At 59.8% G+C, this 24,213-nt stretch overlaps 2 protein-coding genes and 1 long non-coding RNA gene across 5 annotated transcripts in view; 1 reads left to right on the top strand and 2 right to left on the bottom strand.

Annotated features, from left to right (window-relative positions):
- LOC311511981 (uncharacterized protein) overlaps positions 1–4,371 on the bottom strand; it is a gene marked incomplete at its 5' end in the record, with an annotated part of 9,532 nt that extends 5,161 nt beyond the window's left edge. The window contains 7 exon segments of the mRNA XM_084612954.1: positions 215–277; positions 554–844; positions 2,773–3,022; positions 3,024–3,064; positions 3,554–3,784; positions 4,091–4,126; positions 4,341–4,371. Coding sequence (XP_084469080.1) covers positions 215–277; positions 554–844; positions 2,773–3,022; positions 3,024–3,064; positions 3,554–3,784; positions 4,091–4,126; positions 4,341–4,371 — 943 coding nt within the window.
- CACNG6 (calcium voltage-gated channel auxiliary subunit gamma 6) lies at positions 2,943–24,213 on the bottom strand. Its single transcript, XM_084612607.1, has 5 exons — positions 23,494–24,213; positions 18,822–18,896; positions 18,404–18,541; positions 17,378–17,794; positions 2,943–3,064 (listed from the first exon to the last, which is right to left on the bottom strand). Exons 1-4 carry the CDS (start codon positions 23,819–23,821, stop codon positions 17,562–17,564), a joined length of 774 nt encoding a protein of 257 aa, XP_084468733.1. The 5' UTR covers positions 23,822–24,213; the 3' UTR covers positions 2,943–3,064; positions 17,378–17,561.
- On the top strand, positions 17,348–23,761 carry LOC311511766. Of its 3 annotated transcripts, XR_014709334.1 has the most exons (4): positions 17,348–17,432; positions 20,507–20,677; positions 20,803–20,868; positions 23,625–23,761. It is a non-coding gene; the product is annotated as an uncharacterized lncRNA (long non-coding RNA). The 3 variants fall into 3 exon arrangements; XR_014709335.1 differs by lacking the exon at positions 17,348–17,432 and having other exon boundaries at positions 20,172–20,677; XR_014709336.1 differs by lacking the exon at positions 17,348–17,432 and having other exon boundaries at positions 20,172–20,677; positions 20,803–20,900; positions 23,625–23,757.

The following is a 24,213-nucleotide window of genomic DNA, read 5'->3' as shown; positions in this document are numbered from 1 at the left end:
TCCATCACCCTACATTCCCAAGGACCCATATTCTCACTGATCTGTGGCCGGCTGTCCCCATGGATCTGTCCATCACCCTCTGTATAGAAGAACTGAACCCATCAGTTCTGTCTGCAGGGACCATCCCCCTCCAAACGGCCCGAATGGCCCTGTGGGTGTCTGAGCGGGGAGCCCTCTTCCCTGGGGGATGAATTGTTCCATTTCTCCGGCTCACCTTCTCCCGCCGGCTCCGTCATGGGGGGATCAGGCTGCTGGGTCCCAGCTGGGTTGGTTCCCTCTGTGGGATGAAAAAGAGCATCGGCTGGGACGCGGAAGGGAGGGAATCGAGCACCCAGCCATCAGCCCTGAAACTCCAGCAGCTGCTGCCGCCCCCTGGCTGGGGAACCCCCCCAGTGACTCCGTCCCCGCTCTGTGCCCCCATCTGGGCATCTCCTCTGCTGGGCCCAGGGCTCAGGTCAGAGCCTGGCTCTGAGTGTCCCATTGGGGCCAAGACCCCCTGAGGGCCCAGCTGGGTGTGGGGCTGGGAGCAGGAAAACTGAGCCGGGCCCCTCACCGGCTACCGCCAGCTCCACGGGGTCGCTGGGCTCCGGCCAGACGGGCGGGCCCCCCTTGGTGCTATGTTGGCAGCTGTAGCTCCCTGCATCTCTCCGGCTCACGTTGTGGATGAGAAATTCAACCAAGTCCCCCGCGGAATCTGTCACGTGCCGTGCGTCCGGGTCTCCAGATTTACTCAGAAAGACCCTCGCTCCCCGACACCGACACTCACACCGGACGGTCACAGCTCCCCGCGGGGCGACCCCCTCACTGGGGAGCAGGGAGATGTTGGGTTTGGGGTAGCTGGGCTCTGCAGGCAGGAGGAGACAGGCCGTGAGACACAGACCCCGGCACGGTCACTGCTCCCCGTCCCCACAGCCCGGCCCCAGTGACGGGGGAGAGACTCTCCTGGATGTTTTTCCCCCAAATCCAAGAGCGAGAGAGCTGGGCTAGCGACACAAGAGCCTCGGGGGCCCCCCACCCCTCAGCAGGGCAATGGCACGGATCCATCTGCCAGGAGCCCATGGAGGGGTGGCTGGGGCAGGGCAAGGAGGGGCCGAGGCGACCTAGAGGCCAATTGCGTTTTATCTCCATCAGCTGGGGAAGGAGAAATCAGTTCAGTGGGGAATGATCACAAATCATAGAATCATAGAATATCAGGATTGGAAGGGACCTCAGAAGGTATCTAATCCAACCCCCTGCTCAAAGCAGGACCAATCCTCAATTTATGCCACAAATCCCTAAATGGCCCCCTCAAGGATTGAACTTACAACCCTGGGTTTAGCAGGCCAATGCTCAAACCACTGAGCTATCCCTCCCTCCAAATGAGTCAGAGTTCGCTGTGTCGGGTCCCACTGGGAACGATTGCTGAGCTCGCTTAAACAGGAGCCACCATTGGCTGACTTCAACCCGCGTTATGGGCGACAATTTCCATTCGTGGAGCACCAGGGTCTGGAGTTGGAACGTCCGAGGCACGAGGCCAGAACCCCCCGCGCTACGTTTCCTTCCTCTCGCTGCACCTGAAGGTGCTGGGCGGACGTTTTGTCCGTACTATTGGCTTTACTTTCGCTACAGCTCACTTCCTCCTCTTTTCTTCAGCCCGTTTCTCTTTGCTCGCAGCTCATTTCCATGACGTTTCATTCATGCCTGACTTCTCTTGCGGTTTTCTAACTATTGCTTAGGTAACGTAGAGACTCATTTCTTCGTGTTTCACGACCGGGTTCGTCCTTTAACTTTCCCCCCCCTGCCTCTGTCTTTCCTCTGTCTGCCTCCCGCTGTTCCTGCCATCTCTGCCCCTGCTCAACAGGACTCTCTCCCTGCCAGCTCTCTGCCGGGCGCCCTTCCACGACACAGCTCGGCCACCGGGCCCCTTTCCACTGGCTCCCCGCTCGCTGGGTCCCTTCATTTCTGGTGCCGGTTGCTCCCTCGCTGGCTGCTGGTGTCTCTCTCCCGGCGCTGGGCAGCCTCCCTCCAAACTCTACCAGCCCTTTCCCCCAGGAGCGCTGGGGGCGGGGGGAGGAGCCGCTGTCCCCCCCTGTTTTCTTTCTCTCCCCACCACAAAAAAATCCCGCCCCAGGCTCGAGCTGCCCCCACCTCCGCTGCTGCCCGGGAATCCTTGGGGGTCTCCCCACAGCAGCTGTTTCCAGGCCGCTTCTGAGCAGCCACCGTGTGCAGCTCCCACTGCGCTTTAACCCGACAGCCCCCAGCCCAGGTGGGCATCACCCAGCCAGCCTTGGAACACAGTCACAGGCTGGGGGCGGGGCAGCCCCTGGGCCCCGACTCCTCTGTGCGACCCCGGGGCAGGAGCAGCCGGGGGAGCCTCCCCCTGGGAAAAGCCCCTGCTGTGCAGCTCCCCCTGGGGCAGGGATCCCCCCTCCCTCGGCCTTGAACCTCCAGCAGCTGCTGCTGCCCCTTGCTGGGGAACCCACCAGTGGTTCCGTCCCTGCCCCCGACCCAGGCGTCCCCTCTGCTGGGCCCAGGGCTCAGGGGCAGAGCCTGGCTCAGAGACCCCCTGGTCAGGGGCACGCACAGGAATAAAAATGTGGCTGCTTTTGGAGGGGCACTTTGTGTGCCCCCCGCAGCCAGAGGAGCTGGTTCTGCTCCCCGGAGGAGTTCTGTGCTCTGGCCCCACTGATTCGGGGGGGCCCTGTGCCTGCTTCCCCCCTTGCACATGCCCCTGCCCCGAGGGTCTGGTTGGGTGTGGGGCTGGGAGCGGGGTCACTGAGCCGGGCCCCTCACCTGCTACCACCAGCTCCACGGGGTGGCTGGGCTGCGACCGCATGAACGGGTACCCTTTGGGTTGATAATAGCAGCTGTCGGTCCCTGCATCTCTCCGGCTCACGCTGCCAATGGAAAACTCGGCCAGATTCCCAGCCGGTTCCATGTCCTGCCGCGTGTTCGGCTTTCCATCTTTGTACAGAAGGAACCTCACGTTCTGGAATGGAGCCCAACACTGGATGGTCACAGCTCCCCCCAGGGTGACCCCCCCCGTTGGGGCTCAGGGAGATGGAGGGTTTGGGGTAGCTGAGCTCTGCAGGGAGAAAGAGAAAGGCCGTGAGACAGACCCCGGCACAGTCACTGCGCCCCGTCCTTGCTCCACAGTCCCAGAGATGGGGCCCCTGGGGGAAAACCCAGCCAGAGGAACCTCTCCGAGATCCCAGAGATTCCTGGGATCTGCGACTGAAACTGCCCGAGGACCTAAATCTAGAGCAAACCTCTGTACCCCTCTATCTATTTAATGGGGCCCTGCAGCCTGGGAGCCAGGACTCCAGGGAGGAGCCTGCCGGCCAGGCTGTAGGTGAGTTGAGCGAGCCGACCAGGGGCTGGTTCTCCCCACAGCGCTGGGTTGGGCTGCACCCCGCCGGGGGGATATGGAGGAGCAGCGGGGCGGGGGCGGGGTGGGGGGGTGAAGGGGCAAAGCAGGGAGAGGACAGCGAGAGCGGGAGCACGTCGAGGTCTGATGGGTGGGCAGCAGAGGTAACACGTAACCGGCCTCAGCCTGGCACCTGCCCACCCCCACCAGCCACCGCAGCTCGCGCCGGGCGGAAACAGGACGGGGGGGCAGGGCCCTGCTGATCGAGAGCCGTCACGCCGTGGGGGCTGCGCTGATGGACCGGCAGGGGAGCGGCCGGCCCCACACGCTCCATCTTCAGCCTGCCACCAGCCTTGCACACCCACCCCATCGTCGGCCACTGGACCCGCCACTCACCCTTGGTGGGCAGGCGGCTGGCGAGCAGGGATCTGGCCAGTACTGATGTGAGGGGGAGACAGAAAATACAGGACAATTTGCCTGTTTTTAAGAAAAACTTGGGACACCTGCAGGAGGGTTAAATACAGGACTGTCCCTTTAAAAACGGGAGGTCTGGTCACCCTAAACCCCCCCTCCCTGGTCAATCAGGGGTCACCCCTGACTACAGTGGGGGCAGGTTCTGATCTCAGCCCCCTGGGATAAACACAAGGAGGTTGAACTGATTTTGGGGGTGAAGGTTCAGGGCTCAGCTCCTCTTTTCCTCTCCCCCTTCCCCTCCCCGTCCTGAACGCCCTGCCCCACAGATACGACCGGACACCTTGCTCTGCCTGGCCAGCCAGCAGCCTGGAAAGGAGAGGGCCCGTTAGGGACCAGAAGCCAGAGTGACTCAGTTCCCCTCGCCCAATGGGCACAAGCCCTGGTCTCAGATTCCTCCCACCATGGGCACATGCCCTGGTCTCAGACTTGCGCCCCCCACTCCCTTCGGACACATGCCCTGGTCTCAGATACCCCCCAGCAACCCACATGGATACACGCCCTGGTTATCTCTGGTACTCACAGAGGTAGAGGATGATGGGAGCAGATGCCATGATGGGGTAGCAAGGGGCCCCTCAGCCCTGTCTCCAACACCCCAGTGCCCAGTTCCACCAAGCCCCAAATAAGAAACTCGGCTGGTGGCTCCAGCTACAGGAAGTTGACGATGTCTCGTCTCTTCCTGCGTCCATCACACGTTGTCTCTAATCTGCACGTGAAATCTACTGCGGTCAAAGTAAGCAGGGGGCTTTGCAAAACCCAGGAAACCCAGCCTGGCCAAGCATCATGCAGCTCCCAGCTTGTCTCTGTCTCTGTGGGGAGTGGGGACAGGTCACCCTCAACGCACCCTGCAGCCTTGGGGAAGGTGCACCAGGCTGGGAGCCAGGAGAGCACGGGCTCTGGTCTTCAATCTGCCACTGACCACGATTGCCATGAAAATTCCATCCCCTTTTCATTCTGGGTTCAAGCCCAGCTAGTGACCCATGTAGGTAAAGTTTCTCCATCCCTTGGCAATAAAACATCGTATTGTTTTCACAGCCACGGTCCGTCTCCCGGTTTCTGCACCCAGCCCTGTTGGCAGGGCCTTGCACCCCCAGTGCAGCCCCTTTCCCAGCTCACATCGCTGCGGGAAAGCGAGGAAGAGGGCCTGGGACGGACCAACTCTGAGCATCTGCCCCCCAGCTCCACGCCATCTCGAGCAAGTGAGTGGCATGTAGCATATCCCTGTTCTGCCTGGGGAGGAGCTGAAATGGGGGGAATCTCCTCCTGAGGAGACTAGATTTGCTAACACAGCCCCCTGCAGCCCTTCGCTCTGGGCCAGGGCAGCGCGTTTCCTGCCGGGTTTTCTCCAGAGCCATCTCCAGTGTGGGGGAAATGTCCCAGCCATGGGGCTCCCAGCCTCCCCTTGTAGGAGACTGTTTCCAGGGCTGAGTCTCTGGGGGAGCCAGACCCTGCCAGATGCTGAACACCCAGAAACCCCAGTCATTGAAATCGGTGAGAAGTGGGGGGACTCATGTGATTGGGACCTTGGGAACTTTAGCTGGGGGTTCCCAGGACAAGCTCAGACTCCTTCCCGGGTTCTGTTCTTTCTCTAGCCTGGCAGGGAGTGTGGCCTGGGGCGGAGCGGGGAGCTGCTGGTCCAAACTCACTGCAAACCCCACTGCTCTGAAAGGATGAGACTCCCCCGGTGTCCCAGTGCTTCAGTGTTGATGGGAACGTTGGGAGCAGCCTGTCCTGGGAGCTCCTGCCCGTGGGGTAGATTGCAGTCCCTGTGCCCCAGGGTGGGGCGTGCGGTGAGGGGGAGTTGCCCCAGCGGAGGGGAGATCAGGGGAGCAGGGAGGCCTGTTAGTGAGAGACCCCAGACTCATGGCTGCTCCCCGCTGAGTCCCAGGGTGGAGAAGCTCAGGCAGATGCTGCAGACGGAGGCCGTGAAGGTGGCTCCAGGGCCCGTGGGAAGCCGCTGCCGGCTGCCCCAGGAGGAGAGCGGCCCCTCTGTCCCTGCTCGGGGGGACGCAGGCTCTGGCCTGGCCAAGAGGGGGAAGTGCCTGGTGGTCTGCAGGAGGAGACACCAGCTCCCAGAGCAGGCCCTGAGGCACCGTCTGGGCCAGCGTGGAGGTGGCCCGGGGGCAGCTGTGCGGGAGGGACCCAGGACAGGGCAGGAGCCGGGCATGGCGGCTCTGGGGCTTCCTCTCCAGGAAGCAGAGGAGCCAGGAGCCCAGCCCCAGGGCCCAGCAGGGGCCGTCCCCCTGCCTGGCCACTGGAGAGCCCCCAGCCTGCCCAGAGCAGGAGATGGGTGGCCCCGGCTGCAGCACCAGCAGGAGCTCCCGAGGGGCCAGCAGCAGCCCCACCATGGAGCGTGAGTGCAGGGAGGCTGAAGGCTCCCCCATGGCAGGTGAGGGGAGACCCTGGGGAAGGGAGGAGGACGGGGGGGGCTAGTAACACCCAGCGCGTGTTGGGTCACCAAGGCCGGAGCCACGGGAGCCCCACTGACACTCATAGACGCTTGCGGCGTCCAGCGGGCGTAGCTGGGCACTGCAAGACGGAGGTTCCTTGGGGGGTGTCTGAGGCCGGAGATATCGGCTGGTGTCCTTCGGTTGCACAGTCCAGGCAGCGGCTGCCCAAAGCGCTCGCTCCCGTGGCTGGGTGCAGCTCACACGCCAGAGGCTGAGTGGGAACAGCCCGGGAGTGGGGGTCTCACAGCGGGGCAGGGTGAGGCTGGGTCCCGGAGCCGAGGACTGGAGAGACCGAGCAGATCACCGGTCCGGACAACACCAGGGGACCGTCACAGGCTGGTTTGTGGTTCTGTGTTTATTACAAATCTGGAGATTAACGGGATGCAAAATAACACAAGCAGCCGCATCAGCATGTCCCCTCCCCCCCCTCAGTTCTGAGACCCCCTGGTCCCGCATCTGTGAGGCTGAGAGACTCCCACAGCCACCCTTTCAATTGCAACAGAGGACCAACCAGACACCGTTCATGGCTCATGAACACCCCTCAAGGAAAGAATCCACCATCCCAGAGACTGGGTACAATGGAGATTGCTTGGCCACTGGGGACTGCCTGATCCCCCGGTCAGAGCAAAGATCTTTCCAGCAAGCTGGAAGAAAATATAAAAGAGGGGAAGGGACATAAACCTCGGGCTTCTCTTCCCCACAACTCAACACCTGGAGGAACATCTGGAGGACAAAGGCTTTGACCTGGGGAAGGGTGGTCCCAGGCTGGAATGGAGTCCCATCTGTGTACGGAGGACGCTGACCCTGTTCCTAGCGAACAGACAGACGGAAGGTGGGGGAGAGACAGGATGGAAACGGTGAAATACGGCCTCTGGGGATGGTGTCGGGGGCTGGACCAGCGGTTGCGTTGGCTGCAAGGCGACCCCCCGATGCCTGCTGCTTGGACCCTGGGTGGTTACAATCTGGCCAGGGCCGGCCCCGCATTGGGTCCCTTCTCCTTAGGCAGGGTAGGTGGGGTGGGTGCCACGCACCTGACTGCAGCACCCGATGGAAAGCCAGGAGAGTGAGCTAGGAGAGGACGAAAGACACAGCGGGGTGGAAAACAACCCAACTGTCACGGAGTCCCCGGGCGATGCTCTGGATCTGCTCCCCATGAAGCCAGGCAGGACTCTGGGGAAGTCTCCTCTCTGGGAGCAGCCTGTCTGCAGGACACACAGCTCACACGGCTTCCACCTTCCGGGGTCTGACCTCGGAGCATTCAGCCTCCTCTGCCCCTCCGTGCGCTTCTCCCAGCGAGTCCGCCCAGGTGGGATCCTGGGGAAGCCAGAGGGTCCTGCCCCCCAACTCCGCAGTCAGACGTGACAGAAGGTTTATTAGACAACAGGAACATGGTCTAACACAGAGCTTGTAGGTGCAGAGAACAGGACCCCTCAGCCGGGTCCATTTTGGGGGGCAGTGAGCCAGACAACCACATCTGCCCTTCACTCCATGTCCCAGCCAGCCCCAAACTGAAACTCCCTCCAGCCCCTCCTCCTCTGGGCTTTGTCCCTTTCCTGGGCCAGGAGGTCACCTGATTCCTTTGTTCTCCAACCCTTTAGCTCTCACCTTGCAGGGGGGAAGGGCCCAGGCCCTCAGTTGCCAGGAAACAGGGTGTCGGCCATTCTCTGTGTCCAGACCCCTGCACACACCTGCCCTCTAGGGCTCTGCAAGGATCATACACCCTTACCCCACCACCTAGATACTTAAGAACTGCCTAGGGGAAACTGAGGCACCCCCACAATATTCAGAGGAAACATTAAGAACAGTCCCGCTTTGTCACAGAGCCCAGCTGGATGCAGGGGAGACTGGGATGTGCTGTGCTGAGGGAGGCCAGGCCTGAGGCCCGGAGAGTTTCCTGTGCTGGGTTCAGATGCTCAATAAACCCTCCTGTGTTAAGCTGGCTGAGAGTCGCTCCGGGCTAGAGATCAGGGGGGCATTATTCCCTCTGGGCGTGGGGGCCCAGGGGTCCAGAGCGAGTGGACTCCCTGCGGGGGCCCAGGGCAGAGATAGGCGTGGTAAGGCTCGGAGAGGTCCGGTTCCAGGAGGTGGAGGGGCCTAACTCCCGAGAGAAAGTGGACCCCCAAGAAGGGCTGTCGCACTGAAGGGGGACCTGAGAAATAGTGCAAATCCTGTGAGTCCATGACACCCCCCATGGGCTCACGCCCTGGTCTCATATCCCATCCCTCCATGGGTACACACCCTGGTTGTCTCCGATACTCACCGAGGAGGAGGACGGTGAGAGCAGATGCCATGATGGGGGCAGTAGAGGGGCCCCTCAATGCCGCCACCAAAGCCCTGGTGCCCAGCTCCCCCAGGCCCTGAATGGGGCACTGAGCCAGGGGCTGCAGCCACAGGAAGCCAGCGATGGCTCATCTTTCCCTGAGGCCCTCACACCTTTGCTCTCTCATCTGCCGCAAAATCTACATTAGTCAGAATAGCCAAAATCTACATCAGTCAGAGCGATGGGCCCCCTAGCCTGTATCCCTCTCCCTGCTTGCTTGGGGGTCTCAATGGTTAGAGCAAAGGGGTCTGGGAGCCAGGACTCCTGGGTTCTCTCCCCGGCTCTGGGAAGGGAGTGGTGTCTCTCCTAGTCCCAGGACGGGGGACTGGCTGGCTCCAAGGAATGGGGCACAGGGCCTTTCCTGTCCGGGGGGCGCCAGCTCCCATCCGGCCCCAAGGCAGGGGGAGGAGAAGGCTCGACCATCTTTTCTCCAATTTGGGAGAAGGGATTAAGATCCTAGGCCCGTTCAGCCCTCGAGCTCTTTGCTAGCGAGCGGGTTGGTGTGGTAGCCCAGCCTCCGTGTAGATCAGCCCCTCAGTGTCCTGAATTGCCTCCCCCCGCCCCACCCCACCCGCACCCGCACCAAAAACCACAGGCCACTTTGCAGAAGCTAAAAGAACAGGAGGATGTGTGGCACCTTAGAGACTAACCAATTTATCTGAGCATCAGCTTTCGTGAGCTACAGCTGCATCCGCTGAAGTGGGCTGTAGCTCACAAAAGCTCCTGCTCAAATAAATCGGTTAGTCACTAAGGTGCCACACGTCCTCCTTTCCTTTTTGCGAATACAGACGAAGAGGGCTGCTCCTCTGAAACTTTGCAGAAAGATGTCACCAATTGGCCATTGAGTCCTGGCAGAGTTGCAGCCGTCTCCTGCCACTAGATGGCAGTGCAGGCTGGTCAGGAATTCACCGGTTTGGGGACCATTGCTGAGAGCAGAGCTTAACATTTTCCCTGGGAGAAATCTTTACAAACTTCTAAATGCCTCTGAAATTTCATCTCCTAGGCAGGCGACCTACTGGGCAGCAAGAGCTCCCTTTGCCAGCCCCTGAGCGCTGCAAAAACCACAAATCCCCACCCCACACACACACACGATCAGTTCTGCTCTGTGACCATGAGACTGGGTTTGACAATACTGAGCGTGGTTTATAAACTAAGGAGCGCGGCTTTAATCATTCTGAGCTCGCTTTCCAAACCATGCGCTTGGCTGCAATATAAACCGGGAAGCTGCTTGAAAAGAAAACCTGAGACTCTCTCAAACAACAGCGAGGCAGGTTGAAACATCGCAAGATGGGCCTGGAACTCGTGGGTGCAGTTGCCAAACAAACCAACCAGAAGAGCGTGGTTTCAAACCAGTGCGAGTGGCTAAAAACCTCGCGAGAGCCTGGCTTAAAAATCACAAAAGTGGTTTCAAAATTTGTTTCAGAGCAGCAGCCGTGTTAGTCTGTATCCGCAAAAAGAACCGGAGGACTTGTGGACCTTAGAGACGAACACATTGATTTGAGCATCAGCTTTCGTGAGCTGCAATGAAGCCGATGAAGTGAAGTGAGCTGTAGCTCACGAAAGCTGATGCTCAAATAAATTGGTTAGTCTCTAAGGTGCCACAAGTCCTCCTGTTCTTTTTTAGAAATTTGTGAGATTCTTTTCAAAATCGCAAGGACTTCAATAATCGCGGGACTGGGTTCAAAACTTGGGAGCCGAGTTTAAAATCCTTGAAAGTGGTTTTAAAATGGCGAGACGGGCTTGCAAGCGGTGAAGCTGGTTGAAAGTTCAGGAGATTGGCTTCCAAATGGGGGGAGTGTTTGAAAAACTGTGAAATTTTCTAAAAATATCACGAGACTTTATTTCAAAGCAGAGTCTTTTAATTTGCCTTCTCTTCGGTTTTTTGATGTTGTCGATTTTGGTCTTGTGGGGCTGGTTTTTTCTTTTTATCCTCCGCATTTGCCAACTTCCCTACTCAACCACGAATGCTAGAAACTGCCTGTTTTTGCAAACAAAATTGTCCCAAAGATCCTGTGGAGCAAGAGCTGGAAGCTTTAAGGGAAGCAGCAAAAATTGCAAGACTTGGAATAAAATCTCCCAGGCTTGGCAATGCTGCGAAAGCCACGGGTCAATGCCCCTGGGGGAAGCCATGCTGGGGAGGAGAGCGTACCCTTCGGCTCAGAGCTGGGCAGAGGGTTCACAGATTCCTGGATGCTCAGCCCAGATGGGACCACTTTGATCATCTAATGTGATCTCCTGTATAACACAGGCCAGAGAATTGCCCCAAAATAATTCCTAGCACAGATCTTTTAGAACAAATCCTACTTGAAACACTGTTGTTAATGGAGAATCCACCCTCACCCTTAATCAATTGTCTTCTCTGTTAAAAATGTACATGTTATTTCCAGTCTGGAGATTTGTCCAGCTGTTGGATCGTGTTAGCCCTTCCTCTGCTGGACTGAAAAGCCGGTTATTAAATATTTGTTCCCCACATAGGTACCAATAGACTGGGATCAAGTCACCCCAGGACTTTTTCTCTGTTCAGCTAAACAGCTGGAGCTCCTGGCATCTCTTCCTCTCAGGCAGGTTTTCTACCCCTTTAACTATCCGTGTGGCTCTTCTCTGACTGCTCGCCCATAGATTGATGTCCTTCTTGAATGGTGGGCACCAGAACAGGACACGGGATCCCAGCAGCGGTCACCCCAGGGCCAGATCCCGAGGGAAAATCACCTCTCTGCTCCTGCTTGAGATTTAGGAATCCCAGGATCGCATTGGCCCTTTTGGCCTGGAAGCTCCAGACCCGTTCAGGTGATTCTCCACCAGCACCCCTCGCAATATTTATCAGAGGCCGGGGGGAGGGAAGGAGCACGGCTGTCCAGTTACTGCCTCAGCTGAGTAATTTGGGATGCTGAAACCCCATGCGGCAAACCAGAGTCGCTGGCGTCGCTGGCCAAAGCGAGCCCCAGCTTGCAGACATGTAAATTCACACAGACACAGCAGATCTGAACCCAGCCACCAGGGGGCAGCAGGGACACACACACACACACACACACACACGGCAGTTCCGAGCCCAGCCACCAGGTGGCACCAGGGACACACTGTGACAAAGCAGTAGTGTTTTTGCATGAATACTGTGTGTGCCTCAGTTTCCCTGTGCGCTGCGTGTGTAACAAGGTGGTGGGAGAGGGTTTGTTGTTGCAGAGGACCAGGTGTGACCTCGCCTGGCAGCTGGAACCCCGGACAACGGCCTGGCGAAGGGGAACCCTCACAACCGGTGATCTGGTGACTAAGAGGCCCACCCCAGCTTGGCAATCAGCTGGTTCTGACCAGTGGGAGGACAATGAGCTGAGGAGAGAGGACCCCGGTGATCTGTTTGCCCAGAATGAAGACACAGGGCGGAGGAGGAGCTGTGGGGAGGTGATATGGGGGGGGGGGGTCGGGTGGAAGCAGCTCGCTCTGGGCTGGGGACAAAGAGCAGCCAGAGCCCCCCTGGACTGGGACAGACCCAGCTGGATGGTGCTGAGACTGGCCAGGCCCGAGGCCCCTGACAACTGCCTAGGCTGGGTTCAGCCGTACAATAAACCCTCCTGTTTTACGGCAGCTGAGAGTCCCTGCAGGCTGGAGGTCGGGGGGGCATGGCTCCCTCTGGGGGTGGCGGCCCCCAGGGGCCAGAGTGAGGGGATCCCCTGAGGGGGCTCACGCAGGGACCTAGGCGGGCTGGAGGCTCAGAGGTGCAGCCCCAGGAGGCGGCGGGGCCAGAGGGCCTAACCCCGGAGAGCGAGTGCGACCCTCGTGGGGGGGGGGGGCTGTCACACGGAAGGGGGGTCTCCCAGGGGCCGTACAGAGCCCAGAGAGCCCCGAGGCCTGAGGAGTCCATCACACACACACACAGTGGAGGCAGTTCTGATCACAGCCACCGGGGGGCAGCAGGACACACATACAGAGTACAGCTGCAGTTCCCCTCCCCACCCCACAGACCCCCTGCAGGGCTGCCCCCTTGGCTAGAAGCTCCCCCCAAGCAGCTCTGAGCCGACTGCACGTGACTGCAGGTCACTGTGTGTTGAGGGCAGGATGCTCAAGCTGCTGCCCTGCAGACCTCACTCCTGTTTGAAGGGGAATGGGGCCCGGGGCCTTTCCCCTCTAGGGGACGCCAGCTCCCATCCGGCCCCAGGGCGGGGACTGGCTGGCTCAGGGGGGCAGGGAATGGGGCCTGGGGCCCTTCCCCTCTAGGGGGGGCCAGCTCCCATCCAGTCCCAGGGCGGGGACTGGCTGGCTCAGGGGGGCAGGGAATGGGGTGCAGGGCCTTTCCCCTCTAGGGGGCGCCGGCTCCCATCCAGTCCCAGGGCGGGGACTGGCTGGCTCAGGGGGGCAGGGAATGGGGCCCGGAGCCTTTCCCCTCTAGGGGGCACTGGCTCCCATCCGGCCCCAGGGCAGGGACTGGCTGGCTCAGGGGGGCAGGGAATGGGGCCCGGGGCCTTTCCCCTCTAGGGGGCGCCAGCTCCCATCCGGCCCCAGGGTGATTAGACAGATCGATAGAGGGGGTGGCTGGGGATAGATAGGTAGAGGGGGTGTGGGGGGGTTGGATAGATTCCTCCCCTCCCCCTTTTACATGCAAATCAGCAGATGACTCTTCTATGTCCTTGACAGCCTCTATTCCTCCGTCCTTCCACTTCTGCATTCTCTCCTTCCCCCCTCCCGCCCCCCCCCCAACACACACACACTCCGCAGCACCTTGCGCCTTTGGCAGAAACCTCCTGAGCTCAGCGAAATGGAAATAAGCTGCCAACCCCTGCGCCAAGGGAAGGGGTTTAGTGGGGGAAATAGCCAGCCATGGGATGGCGGGGGGTGTGTGTGTTTGCATCCGCATTTGTGTGTAGATCTCTGTGCGTAGGTTTGTGTGTGTGCACGTTGGTGTGGGGGTGAGGGTGTTTATGGCTGTGGGGGGGTACGTGTGACGTTTGTGTAGACTAGTGTGTGGTGGACTGTGGGTGTGGGGCGTTTATGGCTCCATCGTGGACTTTAGGTGTGTGTGTGTGTTTGTCGAAACCTATGTGTGCGGTGTGTTTATGGCTGTGTGGTGTGGCTGTTGTGTGTTTGTGTAGACCTCTCTGTGTGGTGTGTTTATGGCTGTGTGGTGTGGCTGTTGTGTGTTTGTGTAGATCTCTGTGTGTGGGGTGTTTATTGCTGTGTTTTGTGGCTGTTGTGTGTTTGTGTAGACCTCTCTGTGTGGTGTGTTTATGGCTGTGTGGTGTGGCTGTTGTGTGTTTGTGTAGACCTCTCTGTGTGGTGTGTTTATGGCTGTGTGGTGTGGCTGTTGTGTGTTTGTATAGATCTCTGTGTGTGGGGTGTTTACTGCTGTGTTTTGTGGCTGTTGTAGATATCTCTGTGTGGTATGTTTATGGCTCTGTTGTGTGTTTGCACAGACCTTTGCATGCTAGTTTGTGTATGCAGTGTGGGGTGTGTTTAGGACTGTGTTGTGTATGGGTGTGTCCCTATTTGAGGGGGTGGGTGGGTGTATTTGTATGAACCTGTGTGTACTGGTTTTATTTGTGGTATGTTTATGGCTGTGCTGTGGGTATGTGTGATGTTGGGGTAGATCTGTGTGTGATGGATTGTGTTTGTGGTGTGGGTGTGTTTATGGCTGTGTTGTGTGTTTGTGTAGCTGTGTGTGTGTAGATCTGTTGGGGGAGGGTATATATGGCTGTGTTGTGTGTTTGTGTAGGTTTGTGGGGGGATGGTTGTTTACGACAGTGGTGTGTCTGTGTAGACCTGTTGGGGGGAGAGTATATGTGGCTGTGTTGTGTCATGGGTTTACGTAGATAGCGGGGAGGAGGGGGTGTATATAGCTGTGTTTGTGTAGATGTGTGAGGGGAGGGTGTATATGCCTGTGGTGTGCGTTTGTGTAGATGTGGGGGGGAAGGTGTATATGGCTGTGCTGTGTAGATGTTTGTGTGGTGTGTAGATCTGTGGGTGGGAGGGTGTATATGTCTGTGGTGTGTGTTGTCTAGATGTTTGTGTAGGTTTGTAGGGGGCTTATGGCTGGTGTGTGTGTGTCTTTGTGCGGTCGTACAACCTGACACAGTCTCGGTGTGTGCACCTGGGAAGTGGGGTGTGAAGATCCCTGTGCAGGCAGGTGTGGGTGTCAATGGGACCTACACACACACACACACACCCCACCCCATGCCCTGGGCGGGTGCAGGGCTGCAGTGGGCACACGGGGTGAGGGGGCTGCCCAGTGCAGGGAGGTTGCAGGGGGTGCCCAGTGGGGGTGAGGGGTTGCCGGGGGGGGGCACACAGGGCTGGCGGGGGGGGCAGGGCGCTGCAGGAATTGCGGTGGGGGTGACATCAGTCTGCACAGAGCCAGCGACTCTTGTTCTCATTCTCATGCCAGGCCGTGCCCGCCACGTTGCAGAGCCCAGTTGGGAACGCCATGGCCGGGGGGGGGCCCTCCCCCAGCCCTGCAGCACACATACCCTCTCAGAGAACCCAGGAGTCCTGGCTCCCATCCCCCGCTTCTCAAACCACTAGGCCCCACTCCCTTCCCAGAGCCAGGGAGAGAACCCAGGAGTCTTGGCTTCCAGCCCCCGCCCCCCTAACCCTCTGCCCCCCACCCCGGGAGTCAGGACTCCTGGGTTCCGTGCCCAGCTGGGGACGGGGCGGGGGGCCAGGCTGCGCGTTGCTGTCTGCACAGGAGTATCTGGGGCTGCCACCGAGACCCCTGTTTACAGCACAGGGTGTAACTGGAGAACGGAGCTGGCCCAGAATAACCCGGCCCGCGGCCCCGGGCCCCAGGGACGCACTGTCCTCACCGTGCCACACAGACCCGCCGCGCCTGCCGGTGCCAGCCTGGCCTACCTGCGGCCTCCTCACCCAACTCCCCCCTGAACCCCCAAACCTGCCCCAACTTCCCCCTCCCCCCAAACCTCCCCCCACTCACCCCTGCGGCCCCCAGACCTTCCCTCTCCCCCCGAACCTCCCCCCACTCACCCCTGGGGCCCCCAAACCTTCCACCTCCACCCACTCACCCCTGGGGACCCCAACCTTCCCCCTGCCCCCAAAGCTCCCCCCACTCACCCCTGGGGCCCCCAAACCTTCCCTCTCCCCCCAAACCTCCCCCCACTCACCCCTGGGGCCCCCAAACCTTCCACCTCCACCCACTCACCCCTGGGGACCCCAACCTTCCCCCTGCCCCCAAACCTCACACCTGGGGCACCCAAGCTTCCCCCTCCCCCCAAACCTCCCCCCACTCATCCCTGGGGCCCCCAAACCTTCCCTCTCCCCCCGAACCTCCCCCCACTCATCCCTGGGGCCCCCAAACCTTCCCTCTCCCCCCGAACCTCCCCCCACTCACCCCTGCAGCCCCCAGACCTTCCCTCTCCCCCCAAACCTCCCCCCACTCACCTCTGGGGCCCCCAAACCTTCCCCTCAACTTCCCCCTCCCCCAAACCTCCCCCTATCTCACTCCTGAGCCTCCCAAACTCACCCCAGCCCCTGAACCTTTCTGCCCCCCTGCCTCCCTCCCTCCCAAATTTAGCTCAGTTTCCTCTTCCTGAAACTTTCAACTTCAGGTTGAAACAATGTCCTGTCCAGATGGGAGCCGGCGCCCCCGAGAGGGGAGAGGCCTCGCGTCCCATTCTTTGCTCCGTCACCCCCCACACCCCAGCCAACCAGTCCCTGCCCTGGGGCTGGATGGGAGTCGGTGCCCCCTAGAGGGGAGACGCCCGGTGCCCCATTCCCCATCCCCCTGAGCCAGCCAGTCCCTGCCCTGCGCCTCTCACGCCTTCCCTTCCCCAGTGAATCGCTATCCGTTCACGCTCACTTTTGCCCCGACCATGCCCGTGGGCCGCCTGCAGCATCAGGCAGCAGCCCAGGTCGAACGCCAAGGCTGGGTGAGCGGCTCACGCTGCCCGACTGACTCTGGGGGGCTGGGGAGACAGCTGCTGCCAGTGGCCACGTCGGGGGGCTGCTCCTAAACACGCCCACCCAGCTCACCGTGGGGACATCGAGGGGGCCCCATGCAGAGCCCATGGGGCCTGGTGGAGATCTGAAACTGGGGCTCCTTTGTCAATTTCACCGCACCCCGCCCTTCCCACCTAGTGAAACTGAGGGAGGTTTTCTGGATTTTCAGTCCAGAAAACAGAGTCAATGGTTCTTGGGCAACATTCGCACCAAGAGCCGTGAAATTCTTAATTCTTAACACGGTCTGAATTCTGAGCTCGGTTTACACTGGGTAAATCTGGACTCTGCATTGACACCCCAGGAAGCTAAAATCAGAACTCGGCCCTGTCCCCATTGCAGTCGGGGTAACTCTAGATTGACCCCAGGAGCTGAGATCAGAACCCGGCCCTGTCTCCATTACAATTGGGAGTGACTCCGGACTGATGCCAGGAGCTGAGATCAGAACTGGGCCCTGCCCCCATTGCAGTGAGGGGGTAACTCCAGATTGACCCAAGGGCTGAGATCAGAACCCTGCCCTGTCTCCATTACAATTGGGAGTGACTCTGAATGGAGGAGGCCAGGAGCTCAGATCAGAACCTGGCCATGCCCCCATTGCAATTGGGGGTGACTCCAGATTGACCCCAGGGGGCTGAGATCAGAACTCAGCCCCTCTCCCATTGCAACTGGGATTGACTCCGGATTGACCCGGGGGGGGGGGCACTGAGACCAGAAAGACACCCCCTCCAGCTACAAATAGCCATTTATAAAATCCAGGATTAAATACAGACCCGCTGAGGTTATTAATTTGATCCCTCCGCCCCCACCCCCTCCCCCTCCCCCTCCCCCTCCTTCGCCTGCCGCCCTCTTTCCTACCGTCCTGCGTTCTGGCCCCTTCCAGTGCAAGGGGGAAGTCCCCAGAGGTTCATCGGTAGGTGGTGGGGGGCTGATCCAAGGCAGGGCGCCCCCCAGGTGGGGCAGGAAGCACTCGTTTGTCTGTGACCCCCCCACACACCCCGAGACTCCGGCCCACGCCCGCCGCCCCCCCAGCTCCCGGCCGTCAGGCGCTGCGGGTGGCGGTGGTCTGGACGCAGCAGTGGCCGGGCTCCCTGGCCAGGCCGGGCAGGGAGAGGAGAAGGAAGCAGCCGCCGCCGAAGATCAGCACGGCGCCGGCGGCCACGGCGCAGGCCACGGACCACGAGTACTCGTACTCCAGGGGCACGCTCCGGTCGCTGCTGATGAGCCGCCGCACCGAGTGGCGGAAAACCTCCAGGCTGACCAGCACCAGGATCCCTGCCGGGAGAGGGGGAGAGTGGGAGCGGGGCGGGGGGCGCTGGGCGGCGGGGCGGGGGCTCAGGGGGGGCGCTGGGCGGCGGGGAGCGGGGCGGGGGCTCAGTGGGGGCGCTGCGCTGCGGGGAGCGGGCCGGGGGGCTCCGAGGGGGGCGCTGGGCTGCCGGAAGGGGTGTGAGGGCTCGGGGGGGGGGCGCTGGTCTGCCGGGCTGGGGCTCGGGGGGCGGTGGGGAGCGGAGCGGGGCGGGGGCTCAGCGGGGGCGGCAAGGAGCGGGGTGGGGGCTCAGCGGGGGGGCACTGCGCGGCGGGGAGCGGGTCGGGGGGCTCCGAGGGGGGCGCTGGGCTGCAGGAAGGGGTGTGAGGGCTCGGGGGGGGGCGCTGGTCTGCCGGGCTGGGGCTCGGGGGGGGGCGCTGGGCGGCGGGGAGCGGGGCGGGGGGCTCAGCGGGGGGGCGCTGGGCTGCGGGAAGGGGTTTGGGGGCTTAGCGGGGGGCGCTGGGCTGCCGGAAGGGGGGGTGGGAGCTCCGCAGGGGGCGCTGGGCGGCGGGGAGCGGGGCGAGGGCTCCGCGGGGGGCGCTGGGGGCCCCACAGGGGGCGGGGGAGGCGGTACCTACCGGAGATCATGAAGAAGCAGGAGGCGGGTTTGAGCAGGAACTCCACCCCTTTGCTCAGCGCCATGGTGATGCACAGCGAGCCCATCACCATCAGGGTGATGCTCAGAAGAGAGATCACGGCCGCCGTGATGTTCAGTTCTGGGGAGCGGGGAGACAGAGAGTTACCCCAATCTGGGAGGAAAAGCCCCGCTGCCAGCCTCCAGTACAGCCCAAGAGACATTGGCTTGATGGGCCCGTGGGTGTGATCTGGGGTAGGGAGGAGGCGGGACACCAGGGTAGATGGGCCCGTGGGTGTGATCTAGGGTAGGGAGGAGGCCGGACACCAGGGTAGATGGGCCCGTGGGTGTGATCTAGGGTAGGGAGGAGGCCGGACACCAGGGTAGATGGGCCCGTGGGTGTGATCCAGGGGGGTCCTGACCTTTTTTTGTCGTTCTCTGGAAGATGTGGGCGTTCTCCCCCGTGCTGAAGAACTTGAAGTAGGAGCAGTTGGCTTCTGGGAAGGGGGAAAGGAACGACTTGAGTGACGGGGGAGAAAGAGGAGATGTGTAAACAGGGTCGGGGGCAGGGCCGAGAAGGGGACGGGGAATCAAGATGAGTGAATGCTCTGGGCAGTTGGGATGAGTTTGTGGAGAAGGGGTCAGGTGGGGAGAATTAGTAACCCTCTGCTATCCCAGCCCTGGGCTCCCTGCACCCTCAGATCTCCAGTGCCCCTCAATCCTGACCCTCAGCCCCCTGCTATCCCAGCCCTGCGCTCCCTGCACCCCCAGATCTCCAGTGCCCCTCAATCCTGACCCTCAGCCCCCTGCTATCCCAGCCCTGGGCTCCCCCTACACACACCCAATTCCCACAAACCTTCCTGCATGAACCTTCCACGCTAAACTCACCCACCCCACCAAACCTGCCCCCCACACTCACCCCAGCCCCCGAATCTTCACTCACCCCAGCCCCCAAATTCACCCCCACTAGAAATCTAACTAAGGAATTTCACCCTCTGCACCTGAGTGTCCCGATGCATTCCCCAAAGGGCTGGGAAATTGGGGAAAGGAGGGAGATTTATTAACACTCCCCAGGTTTCCTCACAGATGGGAATTAGCTTGAGATAGATAGATTAGATTAGATAGATGCAAGGGGGTGGGATGGAGGAGTACAAGGGTAAGGATGTGTGGGTGGATGGTAGGGGGTGAATGGATGACATGACAAAGTGGGATTTTTTTGTAATATTTTATGACCCCTATCTGGAGGGTGTGTGGAGATGGATGGATGAAGGGGGTGTGTATGGGATGGACGGATGGGTGGATGGATGAATGCAGGGGTGTGTATGGGATGGATGAATGCAGGGGTGTGTATGGGATGGATGAATGCAGGGGTGTGTATTGGATGGATGGATGGATGAAGGGGGGCGTATGGGATGGATGGGTGGGTGGATGGATCAAGGGGGGCGTATGGGATGGGTGGGTGGGTGGATGCAGGGGTGTGTATGGGATGGATGGATCAAGGGGGGTGTATGGGATGGATGGGTGAGTGGAGGGATGTGTATGGGATGGATGGATGGATGAAGGGGTGTGTATGCGATGGATGGATGAAGGGGGGTGTATGGGATGGATGGATGGATGCAGGGGTGTGTATGGGATGGATGGGTGGGTGGATGAAGGGGGGAGTATGGGATGGATGGGTAGGTGGATGGATGGATGCAGGGGTGTGTATGGGATGGATGGATCAAGGGGGGTGTATGGGATGGATGGGTGGGTGGAGGGGTGTGTGGGGTTGTAGGAGCAGATTTTTGATAGCCCAGTAACAGGTTTAAACCACTTCCAGTGGCTGGAATTCCAGTTGTTCTGCTTATTACTGAAAGCCGCTAAAAGGAGGTGTTTCTGAAACCTTAGCACAGGTAATGGAGCAGGACGGGAGGGTGAAGTGAGTGACCTCATGGAGTAAACATGACCCTCTGCCCTCCTGGCTTGAGTTGTTGTTCCGAAGCATGTGGTTTTGCAAGCTGGAAGTCTGGCAATAGTTAACTATGACTCTACAGCTGGTTAACCGATGGAAAGTTGCCCACCAGACAGGCTGGAAATCTCCACCCTTAACTTAGCTTCTGCTCGGCAGGTTTGTTAATGAGCAAGCTACCTAATACTAACAAGTTGGATATAAAAAGGGGAGGAAATCTGAGCTCTATGGACATTTGAACACCTGAACACCTCTCAAGTTCCCCTGGAGACCACCAGCTGGCCACTGGACATCTACAGTTATCCAGTCGAGACCGTCTCAAGACCCTGGGTAAATATGAATCTGGGATTTTGGCGGGTGTTTTACTAACCTGTTGCGGACGTGTGTAAGAGGTTAAGACTAAGTAATGTGTAGCTTTAAGTGAAAGCACTCTTGTGTTGTCCTGTTTGTGCCAGCCATCGATCGTCGGACGGCCGTGTCTCCCCTGCTTTATTTCTGACACCACCTCGCACAGAGTAAAGGTACCAAGAACTTTGGGTTGAAAGAACCCCAGGTAACAGGGTGGGTGGGTGGGTGAGTGTGTGTGGGGATAGATGGAGGGATGGATGGGTTTGATGGGTGGGTGGGGGTGGATGGATGGACAGAGGGGTATGCATGGGGCTATATGGAGTCTGTATGGGATGTACAGGGTTGTTCAGGGATGGATGGATGGAGGAATGTGTGGGGATGGACAGGTGGGGGTGGGTGGATGGATGGATGTGGGGTAGATGGATGGAGGGATGTGGGGTGGATAGAGGGAAGGGGGGATGGATGAGCGGGGTGGGGTGAATGGAGGGAGGAAGGGATGGGGGTAAGTGGATGCGGGGTGGATGGATGGAGGAAGGGAGGGAGGGTTGGGGTGGGGTGGATGGAGGGAGGGAGGGAGGGGTGCGGAGGGCTGGGGTGGGTGGATGTGGGGGTGGGGTGGATGGATGGAGGAAGGGAGGGTTGGGGGTGGGATGAATGGATGGGAGGGGGTGGGGTGGAGGGAGGGAGGGAGGGAAGGATGGGGTATGGGGTGGGTGGAGGGAGGGAGGGGTGTGGAGGGACGGAGGTATAAGATTTTCAGAACACAGTCCCCCCCCTCCAGCAGCAGCTCTGCCCCACCCGCACCCACCCCTGCTTTGTCCCCTGCCAGCTCCCGGTGCCATAACTGCTTTGTGCCCCTAGCCCCATGGCCCTGCCCCTCTCTCCACCCCAAGCCCTGCTACGGGAGAGCTGAAGGAAATGGACCAGAGCAGCTATCGCACTTTAAACATGCACCTGACCTGATCCGGAAACACATCCAAATGGCGACAACCCCGAGATACCTCCAGGGGTTGTGGAATGGGGCCTCTAGGGGGTGCCAGCTCCCATCCGGCTCCAGGGCAGGGACTGGCTGGCTCAGGGGGTGGGGAATGGGGCACGGGACCTGTCCCCCTTAGGCAGTTGGCCATCATTTCACTGGATTCAATGAGCACGGACGCCCAGCTGGGTGAATGTTTCCTGGTTGGGATGGTAGCAGACCACGGCACAGAACTGCTCCCCGGTGCTCTAGGTCTCCAGTTTCACTCTTCCCAGCCAAGAGGCGCTTTAACTGGCCCCAGTCCCTTCTCCGGACGGCGCTCCACCCCCGCCCTCCCCCAGACTGGAATTCAGCTGATGCTGTCGGTCGCTGTTGCTGCAGCGTCAGAAATAAGCGCAGAGACAGAACCCAAAACACTCCTGGAGACGCCCGAATTCGTTCAACCCAGAGCCAGGGAGAGAACCCAGGCGTCCTGGCTCCCAGCCCCCCTGCTCTAACCACTAGGCCCCACTCCCCTCCCAGAGCTGGGGAGAGAACCCAGGAGTCCTGGCTCCCAGCCCCCTTGCACAGACCCAAGTGGGATCAGAACCCGTGTGGGTAGCGTGAGAGGGTGAGGGCATCTGGTTATTTATGAAACTCCAGCTGCGAAACATTATCAGACTCAAGGGGAGGTGGACTGGGGTGAAGGCAGAAAAGGGAGTGAGTGGGGGTGGGGGGAAGAAGATAGATAGATAGAGAGGGTGAATGGGGATAGATAGATAGATAGACTGGGGGTGGATAGGGAAAGCTAGGTGTTTATGGGGTGGGTGAGGTGGATGGAGATAGATAGATGATAGATAGATTAGATAGATAGGGCGTGTGGGGATAGATAGATAGAGGGGGTGAATGGGGATAGATAGATAGATTAGATAGAGGGGGTGTGTGGGGATAGATAGAGGGGGTGAATGGGGATAGATAGATTAGATAGATAGACTGGGGGTGGATAGGGAAAGCTAGGTGTTTATGGGGGTGGGTGAGGTGGATGGGGATAGATAGGTAGATAGATTAGATAGATAGAGAGGGTGAATGGGGATAGATAGATAGACGGGGGGATGGATAGGGAACGCTAGGTGTTTATGGGGTGGGTGAGGTGGATGGGGATAGATAGATGATAGATAGATTAGATAGGGCGTGTGGGGATAGATAGATAGATAGAGGGGGTGTGTGGGGATAGATAGATAGATTAGATAGATAGATTTGGGGTGGATAGGGAAAGCTAGGTGTTTATGGGGGTGGGTGAGGTGGATGGGGATAGATAGGTAGATAGATAGATTAGATAGATAGATGGGGTGAATGGGGATAGATAGATAGATAGATAGACGGGGGGATGGATAGGGAACGCTAGGTGTTTATGGGGTGGGTGAGGTGGATGGGGATAGATAGATGATAGATAGATTAGATAGGGCGTGTGGGGATAGATAGATAGATTAGATAGAGGGGGTGTGTGGGGATAGATAGATAGATAGACTGGGGGTGGATAGGGAAAGCTAGGTGTTTATGGGGTGGGTGAGGTGGATGGGGATAGATAGGTAGATAGATAGATTAGATAGATAGAGAGGGTGAATGGGGATAGGTAGATAGATAGACGGGGGGATGGATAGGGAAAGCTAGGTGTTTAGGGGTGGGTGAGGTGGATGGGGATAGCTAGGTGTTTAGGGGTGGGTGGAGGGAGGGGGTGAATGGGGGATGGAGAGGGAGGGAGGGAGGGAGGAAGGAGGGAGGGAGGGAAGAAAGGAAGCAGAGTGCGAAGGAAGAGGAGGGGGACGGGCCAGGCTCTCCTCACCTCCGGGCAGCTCCGCGGGGCCGCAGGTCGCCCTCTCCGCCTCCACGTCCTCCACCCAGATCTTCTTGTAGCAGAACTTCCAGAGGCCGTAGTGGGCGGCCTCGCACATGGTGCTGTGGTTCTGCTTGTAGGTGTTGAGCTCCACCCAGAACTCGGTGCCCACGGCCAGCACGGTCAGCGTCACCCCCACGATGGCCACGAAGAAGGCCAGCTTGATCTTGCCCTCCTGGGCGTCGCTGAGGGCCGGGCGCCGCTTGCCGCCCACCCGGCCCCGCAAGCCAGCCATGCGCTGCTCCTCCTGCTGGAGGAAAAAATTGGGCCACATCATCCTTCCTGGGCCTTACCCCTCTGAGAACCCTAACCCTAACCCTAACCCTACCCCTACCCCTACCCCTGCCCCTGCCCCTGCCCGGCGCTTCTCCCCGCCGCCTTGCGCGGACGCTCTGTGCCCGCAGCCCCTTTAGGTCGGACGCCTGCTGCCAAGCCGGGCCCCTGGCTGGCTGAGCGAGAGGCCGCCCGGTAGCTCACACCCGCGGCCCCGGCTGTAAATACGCCCCGCACCTGTTAGAGGCCATCACCCGTCTCCAGGGTGACGGAGGCTATTTTTAAGGCGCTGGTTTAGGTGCGTGTGTTTTAAAGCGGCACACGCAGCCCGGGGACCTGCCCACGGGCCCGCCCACTGGCAGCCAGCCCCCCTTCCCCGTGCCCCCCTGGGAGCCC

The sequence above is a fragment of the Lepidochelys olivacea genome (assembly GCF_965140295.1).
Source record: "Lepidochelys olivacea isolate rLepOli2 genome assembly, chromosome: 23".
Classification (NCBI taxonomy): domain Eukaryota; kingdom Metazoa; phylum Chordata; order Testudines; family Cheloniidae; genus Lepidochelys; species Lepidochelys olivacea.
The sequence above is the reverse complement of the archived record's forward strand: the minus strand, read 5'-3'. Positions and strand labels throughout refer to the sequence as shown.

What these genes read in the sequence shown, in the direction of transcription:
- CACNG6 (XM_084612607.1), bottom strand. Translation starts at nt 23,821, where the DNA reads ATGATGTGGCCCAATTTTTTCCTCCAGCAGGAGGAGCAGCGCATGGCT. An exon ending in CCCCGCGGAGCTGCCCGGAG is followed by an intron (nt 18,897 to 23,493) that starts GTGAGGAGAGCC and finishes CCCCCTTCCCAG; the next exon opens with AAGCCAACTGCTCCTACTTC. An exon ending in CTGCTTCTTCATGATCTCCG is followed by an intron (nt 17,795 to 18,403) that starts GTAGGTACCGCC and finishes CTCTCCCGGCAG; the next exon opens with GGATCCTGGTGCTGGTCAGC.